Raw genomic sequence first — 13,281 nt, 5'->3', positions numbered from 1 at the left:
ACTAATCATGAACAACACTTGTACAGCATTTATTAATCATAATTGAACATTTACTAATGCATTATTAACATTCAAGTCCATGCTTGTTAACATTAGTTAATGCACCATGAGTTAACATGAACTAACAATGAACAACTGTATTTTCATTAACTAACATTTATTAACGTGAATAAATACTGTAGTAAATGTATTGTTCATTGTTTGTTCATGTTAGTAAATGCATTACTTAACATTAACTAATAAACCTTATTGTAAAGTGTGACCATTTATTTGAATAATATGAAATAAATTAAGAAATGACCCATGTCAACAAGTGAAATAAACATTGTTTACAATGTAATAAACATTGTTACTTATGTAAAATAGCGTATATAACACAATTTTTGCTATTTTTTCGGGGGACAACTTAATTGTTTTATGTTTAATCCACGTAATCGTGTTGGGACAACCTGAGTAAATTGCGTGGAACCTGCCTTTTTTTTTTTTTTTTTTACAGTGCAGTGTATTTACCTTTAGTCCACAGCCCTCAATCAAGTTTGTTTTTTGTCCCGTCATAAGAAATATTTGGGCACCCCTGCTCTAATCAGACATAAATAACGCAGAAGTGATTGCAAAATTTCTGAACCAGATCTATGTTGAAACCTTTAATTAACTAATGATTGCCATTTCACAATGATTCAACGCGGTTTAATCATGCCACTACAGGAAGATGTAATGAGAATTTGCAAATCATAAATCTTCAACAAATGCATGTCGCAAAACAAATCTTTATTGATCTACACACAATTTGAATGATCAAACACCTCTGACAGAACTATCAGTCAACCCTGCTATAATGCACACAATGGCACTTCATAATTTGCCATTAGTGCTCAAGAAGGGCTGGATGAAGACATAATTTAAGAGTGAGATTGTTGCGTTTTGGCCTTCCAGAGGCAGACAGTAAGACATACACAACATGTAGGCTTTTACCTCTAAATATAGATTAAATTCTAACAATGCAGGAATTAAAAAAAAGGTAACTTCAAACCAAGAGAATGGGATGGGATGGATAGTAAAACACCTTATTTACAAGGCACAGTTTGTTATGAACAAATGTCTCTGAATCATAAGAGAGACAGATTCAAGTATTGCAGGTTGGGTAATGTGAAAATAAAATTAAGTTTGACACCTTCTTGTATTGGTGCTCATTAAGACTACTTTTATTATTCTGCACACACTTGTGCTTGAGTATGTTGAACCTGAAATATATGTATGTAAGCCGTCTGAAATTTACTTCTAAAATAAGTATTTTCATCAGGATCCTGTGTTTAGGTTCAGTAATTTCACTTTTATGGCAAATAAGTTTTTTCATGGTCTATAAACTGAAATAACTCAACATAAACAAAGGAGACTGAGAACAATGCTCATTTTTTGTGGAAAGTTCAGATGGCACTCAAGAGGTTTTTACATCTGAACTGTTCATATATTGAAGATGACCACGGTGGTCTTACTAAACTCAAGTTATCTCAAAAACAGATACATTTCTATAACCTCTGAGAAAGCAACTATAGGACTTTCCTATAAAACTATAACCTAAGTAGCATTCTCAACAAAATAAATACGTCTTCTTAATTTACTAATACAGCAAACTCACCCCCCAGCTTTATGTCTAATGACTTGTGCCGATGCAAGTACTACTAAGAAACTGGGGGAAAGAAAATGTTTCATAACTGAAAAGTTACTAGGGATCTGGATTCAGGTATCATGTGAAGTTTTTAGCTAGTGAACGGACACTGTGCTTCCTGTAAACCCTATTTCAGCATTAGGTATGTTTGCGGTCAGTCATCATCGCTTTCACTTCCAGACTCACTCAACTGGAGATCATTTTCTGCAACGGATCAAATATCAGCATATTAGACAAACAAAAAAGAACAGTGATCATGCAGAAATAATACCTGGTAGGTTCTGAAACTCACTGAGTGTGTTCATGAAATCGCCGCCACTCTCCTCCACGCGGCTTTGAGATATGCTGAGGGCAGATGAGCTCTGAGGAGGAGCTGGGGGTGGATTTTGTGGAGGACGACCCTCATCCTCGGAGTCACTGCTGCTGGAGCTGTCGCCGCTGCTGGATGAGGAGGAACTGTGGGAATCTGATGAGCTGTCGCCGCTGCTCATCTGATCCATGACACGCGCCTCGGCCATGAGCTCTGCACAAACACATCATAACAAGGAGTTTTCCCTGAACAACTCATTTACACCAGGGTTTCCCAAACTTTTCTGCCCGTGACCCCTAAAATAACAATGCCAGTGACTCGTGACCCCTGTTCAGTTGTGGCCTGTATTTATTTTTAATGTGTTTGATTGTCAGAAAGATGTCAGAAAGTTTAACCTGGTGCTATAAAATCATCTGCTGCAGCTGACACTATTGCCATGTTGTTAATCTAAAATAAACACACCAGTCCTATTAAAAAATAATTTAAAGGCTGATGGCTTACGTGTAAAATATGGTAATTCTAAAAGTTTATTTAAATTTATTTGACTTTTGGAAATCATCAAGCGTCCCCTTCATTGTCCTGCGACCCTCCAGGGGGTCCGACCCCCACTTTTGGAAACTTTTCCCCACTTTAAATCATCCATCCATCCATCCATCCATCCATCCATTCATCTATCTACATCCATTCATCATCTATCTATTCAACCATCCATCCATCCATCCATTCATCATCTATCTATTCATCCATCCATCAAACTTTTTTTTTTTTTTTTTTTTTTTTTTTTAGAGAAAATGAGTATAAAAAATGCACTTTTATGATTTATTAATTTTTTTTTTTTATGGTTGTCTCCTTCAATATTTCAAGACCAGGAAAAAATATAAAGTTGTGTTATAACCTTGTAATACCTCTACAGCAACATTAAGAACTGTACTTACTAGGTTCAGATGGTTTTGAGGGACAAAATTGAAAAAGATTTAATAATCCAGGACTATTACACTAAATCGATCACAACCATCATAATTATTGTTAAATGAGGAAACACTTTAACTGTCATTTCATTGTATTATGTTTATATCTCCACAATTTGCATTAGATTTCTTTTAGAATAACTAAATCACAGTCATTTGAGACCACAGGCTTGCAGTATAATCAGGGTTTCTTCCAATCATTCCATATCCGTTTCCAAAAAAAAAAAAAAAAAAAAACGGAAAACGGATGTTTTTTGGTTTTTCTTTTGCTCACAAAAACCTACATTTTGGCTGGATTTTCATTTTTTATTTTAGGGGAGGAAAACGGATCAATGACTTTAAAATTCATTAAACACATGTAAGCAGTGCTGAAAGCCCTTTTTCCTCTGATTGGCTAACCAAGTCTAAGCTCATGACGTCGCCCTCAAAATAATAGTCCTCTGAGGATCTGCACCCAGGCTTTTTATCATTATTATTTATTTTATATATAAACTAAGTTTAAATATCCTAGTATTTAATCAGTTAGCAGGCTTACATTCATTGCGTATGCATAAGTTAAATAAAAACATAAATTAGCAGTATAGTTACACATGTCATTAAAAGAAGGCAATAGTTCGTAGCAAAACGTCTTGCTGCTGTGCGCCTGATGCCGAGTAAAGATAGCCTTTTCTGAGCATAACCTAGTTTGCATTATTGTTTCAGAGCTACTGTAGGCCTAAATAATAATAATAATAATAATAATAATAATAATAGTAGTAGGCTTATAATAAATATTATTGTTTACTTTGTGTTTTTTTATTGTCTAGTTTTTTAAATAATTGTTAGCAGGACCAGAACAAGAACACATTGGGCCCTAGGGCTATAACAAAAGATACCATTAGTTTTTTTTACATTTTTATTTCCTCTTATTTTAAATATATATATATATATATATATATATATATATATATATATATATAGGACTATTGTTTTGAAGACAACGTGATGAGCTCAGATTTCATTCGTCAGATGAAAAAGGGCGTTTCAACATCGCCTACATGTGTATAATGAATTTAAAAGTAGTATCCATTTTCCTACAATAAACCCCAAAAAAAAAAAAAAAAAAAAAAAAGAGCCAAAAGTTTTCCCTTTTTTTCAAACGGTTTAAAAACAGATATGGAATGGACGGAAGATACCATGAATCAATATAATATGTGGATCAGTTATGGATGTGAAACTGATGATTTGTTGCAGGAATCTTTTTTTTTTTTTTTTAATTTGGACCAGACATGTTACCTCGCTCAATATCATCCATAGGAGATGATGGAGACATCTTTTCTTTGGGAGGAGAGCTCTTGGTGCTGGATGGAGCCTTGCTTCCGCTACCCGTCTTCATCTGCTGGCTGAGTCTGCTGGTTTGTTGCTCCAGCCGTGACTGAATCTTACTGCTTCCCTCAGCCCTGGACAGAAAAGAGAATTTGACAATTTATTTACTTCACATACAATTCAAAGGATTAGAAGGAAGCATCATATTTATATGACTTGAAACTCAAAAGTGTTTTTACCTGGTCTTCTTGACCGCAATGTTGTTGCTGAGTTTCTCCAGACGATACTCTCCTGTGTCATGGTTAACAATCAGAATACACTCCTTCATATAAGGCCTTTTAGAGCCTTTAAATACAGTAACTGGTGCTGTGGATCCCTGAAAGGGTTGATTGGAGAGAAAAAGACTCAAGAATCATTCATTTTACGTACACTTCAGAATGTAAGGTTATGAAACCTACTTCCAAGTTCGGTAATGTGATTGTAACTTGCTCTCCTTTTCCCACTTCCAGCTCCCCCTCACATGTAGTGTCTATGGAGGCTGGTTTGAAATCATCTGTGTCCAGGAAGAACATATTTCTTGATATTCAGGTGTGCTATTATTACTGACACGTACAGTACACAGTAAAACAAACATCGTAGTATCATTGCAGAACCTACAGAGGGCGCGTGTTTCCCATGAAAGATCATTATTCTTCATGAATTAAATGGCTCTCAAAATTTCATTAAAACGACAAGTTTTCGACTAACAAAAAAGGCTGTTTATTTATAATAGTTTTCGTTGTGAGCACAAAGACAGGATGCTTTTTTAAATGATCCCCAAACAACATACAAAGCCGAGTTTAAGCCAGCAAGGTGGAAAAGCACATAGCTGCCTCCTGATATGCCTGTGCGTTTTCTTTGAAAACAATATATGGTTTCGGTGTTAACTTAAAAAACACCTCGTTTTCTTTTTCAAAATATGACTCACATTATCGTGTTTATATGATCATTTTGAAATACCGCTAGCAATATAAAAGATGCAACTTACATCGTACCGTGTGGAATGCACTTTTAGGTTGTTTCTCAAAAGTTTCGCCTAGTTTGAGGACGTGTTCTTGACTGTCAAAGTTTGAATATGCTGTTCCATTCATTCTAATCCAAATTTTCAACCATATATTAGCGATTTTCAACTTTCTGCTTGGTTTGATACCATCTAAGGCAGAAATAGACGCCTCACTTCTGGACCCGTTGCTCACGCTTGCTACGTTGGGATTGGCTGTGTTACTGCACTTGGTCACGCCTCATTTCGTTCACTTCTTGTCTGTAATTGGTTTAGAAGACAATCAGTCGACGCTGACGTAACGTTTGACGGAAGTGCCCATCTTTTCCCTTACACGCGTTTACACGACTGCACTGGTGCCCTCTAGTGTTCCCTAAGAATGCTTATTTGTATTTGTGCAGTTAACGATGACAAGTAAAAAAGTCTTGTCAGTTAAGAAAAAATAAAAATGACATGTTGAAACGTAGTTTGGGTCTAAAATAAATATTTTAAGGTATGTTCCAAACGGGTAATTTCATTAGCACAGACAATAAAATCATAATTCCTCATAAAATATTAAATTATATTAATAGATTATATGCCTTGCTGTGTTGGAATCGTTTTCTCTTTTCCCCCAAATATGTTTTGTTTCTTTAATAAAATCGTGCAGTTTGTTTGCATTGACGCAGAGAGAGTAACGTTATATGGGGTCTTCTGCTATCTAGAGGTCGCCGATTCATTTACGAGCAGCGCGTGTGTGGAGGAGAGAGACCGTCGACATGTCAACTCTACTAAAACAAATATCTAATGTAAGTATGATCATACACTACACTGTCATTTCTCCTGTATCTTTATATTAATGAGTCGGTTGTAAAAGTGACACGTTCATTAACGAAGCGGAGGCTAAATAAATGAATTGTCCCGTTCACTTCATATTTTGAGCGAGGGTTAACCAGCTTTCTGTCAGCTTAAGTATTTGTTATTTTCAGTTTAATGTTCACGGAATACCGTATACTAGGTTATCTTCAGTGTCATTCATCTTAAACGTAAAACTATTTCCATGAAGTCCACTGTTTCTGAAAACCTCAATAGAGATGGAGATTGGTTCAGCGGGAGCATGTGATGTAGGGAATTAGCAGGTTGCTGGGTGACTGTCTGTAAAACAAAGAAAAACATCCTTTGAGATCTAATATGATGGGGTGAAAATGAAGTCTGACACTACTTGTCATTAGATTAGATTAGAGATTCTGTATTTTATGCTGATCTGATGCTGAGTTTTAGATTCCATCTGTAAATGCTTGTAGCTTTATATATAATTGCATTTGAAAAAAGTGTGTGACCATGAATCAAGTAATGATGTAGAATCAATGAAAACATTTCCATTTCTGCACAAATTATAGGTCACACATGACATTTATTATGATTTATTTTACAGCTCTTACATATTTATTTACCAGCTTCAGAAATCATAGATGTAGCCTTGTGAAATTCATAATTTGCAAAGAAAGGAAATGATTAGAAAGGTGTTCAGTAATTAGAAAAGAATTAAAAAATGTTTTTTATTAGACTTTTTGTTTTTACCAGTGGTCTTTTTTGTTTCTTCTGTAAGTGTATGTTTGCGGTGTCCCTGGGCTGGTGATACACACAAGACTTTAGTTTAGTCAGCAGTGGTGGACAGATGATTATTGTTCTCCATTAAATGATTGGCTGAGTTCAGGGCTCCTGTCCACACCGACTGCATTATCTAAGTAATGGCCGTCAGGGGAGTCATTACAGGATTGCTGTTCTCTCTTCTGTTGCTTACTGGACTAATAAAGTTGTCTTTAATTTTAATGAAAGCTACCAGCTGTTCTGGAAGAGAAAGTTTACAGAACTTTCTTTACAGGAACACCTCAAATGAAATGAAATATTTGAATAAATCTAAAACTAAAATCAAAAACCAAGATGAGTGAGGTGGGGTGCTGGGGTTTGGTTCTTGATCTCTATGGTTCAGGTTTTTCAGCAGCGAGCTGTGCACCACTTGAAATTTCAGCTGAACAAATTGGACTTATTGTTTCTTCATGACCGTTTGTAAGTGTGATGTGTAATGCAGTATTGTAACCACATATGACATTTTTATCCCAATGAACAGTTTGCTAAGAATCTTACAAAAAACGCAGAATGCATTTGTACTTTTACAATTAAATGTAAAATTTAATTTAAATGTAAATACGGCGAGGCAGTGGCGCAGTAGGTAGTGCTGTCGCCTCACAGCAAGAAGGTCGCTGGTTCGAACCTTGGCTCAGTTGGCGTTTCTGTGGGGAATTTGCATGTTCTCCCTGCCTTTGCATGGGTTTCCTCCAGGTGCTCCGGTTTCCCCCACAGTCCAAAGACATGCGGTACAGGTCAATTGGGTAGACTAAATTGTCCGTAGTGTATGAGTGTGTGTTGTGTGAATGTGTGTGGATGTTTCCCAGATATGGGATATTCCAGTGGATGCTGGAAGGGCATCCGGTGTGTAAAAATCTTGCTGGATAAGTTGGTGGTTCATTCCGCTGTGGCGACCCGGATTAATAAAGGGACTACGCCGACAAGAAAATGAATGAATGAATGTTAATACGATGTACTTAATTTAGTAGAAAACATGATGCTGGCTTTAAATCTACACCCCTGGCTAACCTCAGCCCAGAAAGTTTCAATATATAATGAGGGCTTTCTAAGGTAAGAACATTGTAAGTACATTTTAAGGACACATACTGTAAAAAAGTGTTTTAATGGGCACCTATTTCACCTCATTTACAAGACGTAAGATCAGCCTTTTGTGTTTACAGAATGGGTCTGTAAAGTTTCAGCTTGAAATACCATCAGATAATGTATTATAGCCTTCTAAATCTGCTCTGAATCCTGAGTCATTTTGGTTTCTGAATATGTTGTAGCTGTTTTTGTAGCCTGTGGCTTTAAGTCCAAATGAGCTGCTCCTCCCTACCCACTGTTTCCACATGCACGTCTATTTCTCATCATGAGTTACGTCAGATAAACAGCGGTCAGTGAAAGAGACAGAAACTCAGATGAAGCTGCAATACAGCTCATTAGTCAAAAACAACAAGTAAGTTTATTTCATTTATCTGTGGTGGAGTTGATTCAAGCCTTTCTGAAATGATGAGTCTCACACAAATGCCGTTGGCTGTACGCACACACACAAATACTGTATATGCGCGTTTACTGACACCATCTGGCTGTGGTGATTATAGCGGTTAAGAATTATATAATGATTTTACTCTTTATTACAATCATGCTCTGTTTTAAAAACATTTAAACTTAAAAAATCACAGAGTTGTAACAAATATTTTAATCCCAGTTTATTTGCAAAAAAAGTTCTGTGGACATGTGTATATGTGTTGTTATGGAAACTTCGGAGAAAACCGCACTCCTACGACACGTTACGGTGGGCCCCAAAATAACTGGGGTCCTATTTTAACATCAGGAAATGTTGAAAAAGAGACTTGTCCAATATGACTGTGGACACACTTTACCTACAGACAGTGCTGTCCAAACATCTTACAAAAGTTGATTTTCATCGTAGGTGCCCTTTAAAGGTTCTTTAGCTGTTCATCAGGTGGTATGTTTTTCAGTATAGTTTGCAAAAATCTAAACCTTCTCTTGACAAATTATCTATGAAATGCACACATCAGCTATTATTTCTAGTGTGAATTCAAAATGTGGGGTGACAGTTCAGTGGTTAAAAGGAAAAATGTGTATTATAGCTCTATGAAAACATGTATTACTCAAAACATACATGACTCACATTTGATTTAACATGTATTTTTGGAGATAAACCGTATAGGCCCTATAGCTTGTTTGCAGAGTTAGTTAAACCCAAAATCTAAAGATATAGTTTATGTAAGTTTTTGAGTCACCAACATGCAAAATTGAGAAAAAAGGTGTTTTTCCCTTTTTTGTGCTCTCACTATTGGCATATAATGCAACAAAAACTGATATGTTCAACTGACTAAACCAATATCTACCAATTTATATGTTAGAATAACATGATGCTGCCATGATGTGGTAATATAAAGTCCATTTACCCTTAAAATTAGGTTTCAAATATCAAGTTGAATATTGTCATTTTTACACAAAACCCAGTATCTTCCAAGATACTTAAGATTTTGGATTTAATCAGTATAAATAGAACACTTCAGAAATTTGAGACAAAGAATGACCCCTTATTGTTTAATACTATAACAATCAGAGTTGTAGTGTAAAAAAAACCCACATTGTTTGACCTCGCCATCATGGTCACTAGCAGAGAAAGCATGGCAGGAGAGCTGAAGGACAGATGAGCTCAGGATGAGTCAGTCAGGGCTTATTTGCATATCTCCTCTAGATTACATATAGTATGTGATCCACTTTGAGAGTTTTATTTAAACAAACTCATGTTCCCTAATTGAACTTGACTAATATGCAAATGAGGCTGTATAGCTACTGTTTGTTTTGCCTAAAGTCCGGTGTGGATCTCCTCTGGAACGTCTGCCACAGCTGAAATAACAACATCATATCAGTCTGGCCTTGCCCTTGATGTTTCTTTATCGCAAGAGACACAATATAATTAGAAATGTCAAACTAGAATACCACATGACATGATCATGGTATGTTGATGGAGTTGATTAGGAATAATTTTTCATAACTTGATGATGACGAAGATGATGATGTTAATAATGGCATGGCATCATTCATTTTTCATCTGAGGCTCACATTGGGACATGGAATGATAAGTCATATGAGTCAAGTTTACTTTAAATGAAGGAAACAAAATATAAAGATGTTCCAACATTTGGTGTATTGTTTTTGAGCAGCTTACTGCACTGCTACTACACGTCTGATTGTGTGGCGCTGTGATAAAGGGCTCTTTTGGTGTGTGTTTGTATTGTTTTTTTTCTTAACATAGACTAGGTCACCTTTTCAGTAAGAAGAACCAGATTGTGTTAGGTTGTTAAAAAGCTGTTTCATTTAATTTGATTAAAACCATGTTATAATACAAGATTCGGAATGGCCTTTAGGCAAAATTATGTGGAATTTTGCACTATGTAAGAATAGTTGTAATAGGCTTTATTTGCTTTTGATTTTTTATCAATTTCCTAATTTTTTATCCATTTCCTAATTTATTTAATAATATTTCAAAATAAAAACAAAAAACATTAATATTACCTTTTTAAATTTTACTGCAAGAAAAATAAGCAATCACATTTATAACACAGTGGAGTTCAATGCTAAATACGCAAGTCAAGCAGAATCTGCCATTGTCTTGATTTGCTCACCAAAGTCTTTGCATTGTCAGGTGACAGTATGTACATTTAAGCACAATCTGATTTAATTTACACCATTTAATTGAAACATTTAAATTCAGTTAGCTTTTACCAATCAAACAAATAAACAAAGAGTTACTTTAAATTTGGGTTGACAGTCTCAAAACCATCCACATCATTCTTCCTTTCTTTTCAGATTTAGTGGGCCAAATCAAAGGTTACCATGGGCCAATTTTGGCCCGTGGGCCCTAGTTTGGGCATCTTTGGGTTATCTTGTTTAGCTGTCTGCACAACTGTTCTCTTCAGAATATATATAACTGATGTTAATGTCTTCTTCCATACTGAAAAAGAAGATAATGTACAGTCAGAAAACTGCGAACTTGGATAAGCTTTTTTTAAATATAAAAAACGACAAGTTCAAAATAAGAAAGGAGCATGCGTCAACTGTTATATGGAAAGATCAATGATCATTTGCAAAATGCACAATTTATCAAGATTTTAGTTTAGAATAGAAAATAGGAAAAATATGTACGCAAAATAGTATTTATTTTTTTAAATATGGACTTGTTCACAGAGCCAGCAAACATACTGCTCATTACATCCCATAATATTCACCTGTGAGTGAATAAATAAGAGCCCAGGTGTGTCATATTCCTGCTTCTGTTGCCCGATGGAAGTCATTATCAGGTCAGGTGTACATTTTTATACATACATTGTTTATACAAACATTATTTTCTGCTGATTTGTGATCTCTGGCCTGAAATAAAATATCATTTAAGTATTGGTTACCCTGGAGTGCTGCTGAATCAGCAGATGTCGGCATCATGCTCATTGATACTGATGATTCCCAAAGGAAAGTCTGTAATACTCATGATTATCTGCTCATGTGAATGAGCAAATTTAGGAAACTGTAGCAGCAGCTTTCATTTATATTCTCCTTACGTTGCTCTTATGCAGAGTATTTCAGCTCCTTTATACAAAAATACAGTTTAATGAAGTCATCCCAATTCCCAGTAGCTCTTATGTAAAACTTTTCTGTTTACCAATCAAAGGAGTTTCTGTTTGGAGACAACTCTGTCATTTATTGTCATTCAGTCTGCGGTGACCACAATCACCTGAATGTCTTGATTAAACTCTGTTCTTTCCTATTTAATTTGATGAACTAAAGGCTATCAAGGGATGAGTAATGCATTAATTGTGTAGTTTTATATTCTGTCTACATCAAGGTTGGTGGAATAAAAAAAACTATGAACTGGCCACATTGCCAGGCCTCATCTGCATAGCGTTCAGCATCAAATGTATTCAATATTCTGCATCATAATAGTGCCGGCGCTTGATTATCAACGAAAGGGCTTGTTAGAACTCTTTTTGTTGTGTAAATACCGCTGCCAATAAAGAGTTCAGGTCTTCCCTCTACTTTACATAAAGTTGAATGAAAACACTATTCATTCAATTAAATCCATTAATGAAAAAAAATATGACCAAAGATGGGCCACTTCCACTTCCTGAGGATAAACGCATCCGTTTTTAATGAAAAGTAATTCTAACCATTTTTTTTTAGAAATCATTACATTTCAACCAAACATCTTGATTCTTTCACCCTAAGGAAGAGGGCAGATGAAAATGTCACACATCGTAACATGAGATATAAAACATTCATGAGACATTCATGAAATCAAGATAAATATCCAGTCAGTCAAGCTCAAAATTTGAATGAATAATTTTGTATGAATAGTTTCAGGCATGACTGTATTATTAAAACATTAAAACATTAAAAGTTTATTTGTGTAGAACTACTAAATCTACTATTGCTGGTGCTTGTTAAAAACCTATTCGAGTTTTTTTGTTGTTCTGTTAAACACAAAATAAGTTTCGAAGAATGCTGTTTGCTGGCACTCATTGACTTTCATGTAACTGTTTTTTCTACATATATAAATTGTTGGGTTCCAGCATCCAACATTCTTCAAAATATCTTCTATTGTATTACAAAGAAGAAAAAACTCAGATTTTTAAATACTATGGATTGTAATATTGATACCTTGTGAGGTAACTGATGAGGTGATTTTCATTTTTGGGTAAACTATCCCTTTAATAAAAATCACATTGTCTGTGTTTGCTTGACTGATTTCCTGATATCAGTTTGAGGATAGTAATATAGAAAAATATAGTGCTTTATGACAAATCAAACCTTTATTTTGGATGTGATTGATCACACTTATTTTTTGCCCATCACTAATTATTTATTATGAAAAGTCTAATAAGAAATGTTGCAGCTCCAAATCAAGCTGCATAATTGTTGTTTGAGTCAACTTACACAGCAAAGTTTAATAACTAAAGTTAGAGATTTGAGATTATAGTGGCATTATAAGGCACCAGGATTACCGCACAGGAATTTAGTAGTGATTGGACTTTGTCAATATGCTGGGCATCAGAGATCTAAAAGAAATATCCAATCCTGACTGTGAGAATGTGGGTTGCATATGGTTATATAAAGTAAACATTGACATTAGACAGTCTGCCCTAATAATGGTCTAACTAAACTTTCCATTCACTCATTGAACCATTATAGCACTGGTATACAGCAGCTTCACTGAATATTGTAGCTGAGTCAATACCATGTTGACGTGGGTGCATGCATTAATGACAATACATCCCCATTGTACACGTTTGCAGTCCCCAGTCGTGACTCGTCTGAGGAATCTGGGACAGTTCCCATGCTATTTCCCAGACTC

General features: G+C 35.3%; 2 protein-coding genes across 4 annotated transcripts in view; one reads left to right on the top strand and one right to left on the bottom strand.

The window, feature by feature from the left end:
- Positions 1-750: 750 nt before the first annotated feature.
- Positions 751-5,484, bottom strand: eaf2 (ELL associated factor 2). 2 transcript variants are annotated; one of them, NM_001002162.1, is given in 6 exon segments: positions 751-1,870; positions 1,959-2,189; positions 4,220-4,383; positions 4,489-4,625; positions 4,708-4,802; positions 5,277-5,484. In NM_001002162.1, coding segments are annotated over 6 exon segments (780 nt in total). In that variant the 5' UTR covers positions 5,380-5,484; the 3' UTR covers positions 751-1,820.
- Positions 5,485-6,009: 525 nt separating this feature from the next.
- The window catches only part of arhgef49 (Rho guanine nucleotide exchange factor 49), a 62,002-nt gene continuing 54,730 nt past the window's right edge, over positions 6,010-13,281 (top strand). For both annotated transcript variants that reach the window (XM_073911943.1, XM_073911942.1), the window contains exon 1: positions 6,010-6,076. The gene's annotated coding sequence lies outside the window, so the exon portion shown is untranslated. The remainder of the gene's footprint in view (positions 6,077-13,281) is intronic.

Source organism: Danio rerio, chromosome 9 (genome assembly GCF_049306965.1).
Source record: "Danio rerio strain Tuebingen ecotype United States chromosome 9, GRCz12tu, whole genome shotgun sequence".
Classification (NCBI taxonomy): domain Eukaryota; kingdom Metazoa; phylum Chordata; class Actinopteri; order Cypriniformes; family Danionidae; genus Danio; species Danio rerio.
The sequence above is the reverse complement of the archived record's forward strand: the minus strand, read 5'-3'. Positions and strand labels throughout refer to the sequence as shown.

Bases quoted from the DNA above. Each gene is read 5' to 3' on its own strand.
- eaf2 (XM_073911798.1), bottom strand. From the start codon at position 4,577: ATGAAGGAGTGTATTCTGATTGTTAACCATGACACAGGAGAGTATCGT. The intron at 4,384-4,488 runs GTAAAAACACTT...TTTTCTGTCCAG, and splicing joins ATTGCGGTCAAGAAGACCAG to GGCTGAGGGAAGCAGTAAGA. The intron at 1,871-1,958 runs GTGAGTTTCAGA...GATCCGTTGCAG, and splicing joins CGATTTCATGAACACACTCA to AAAATGATCTCCAGTTGAGT.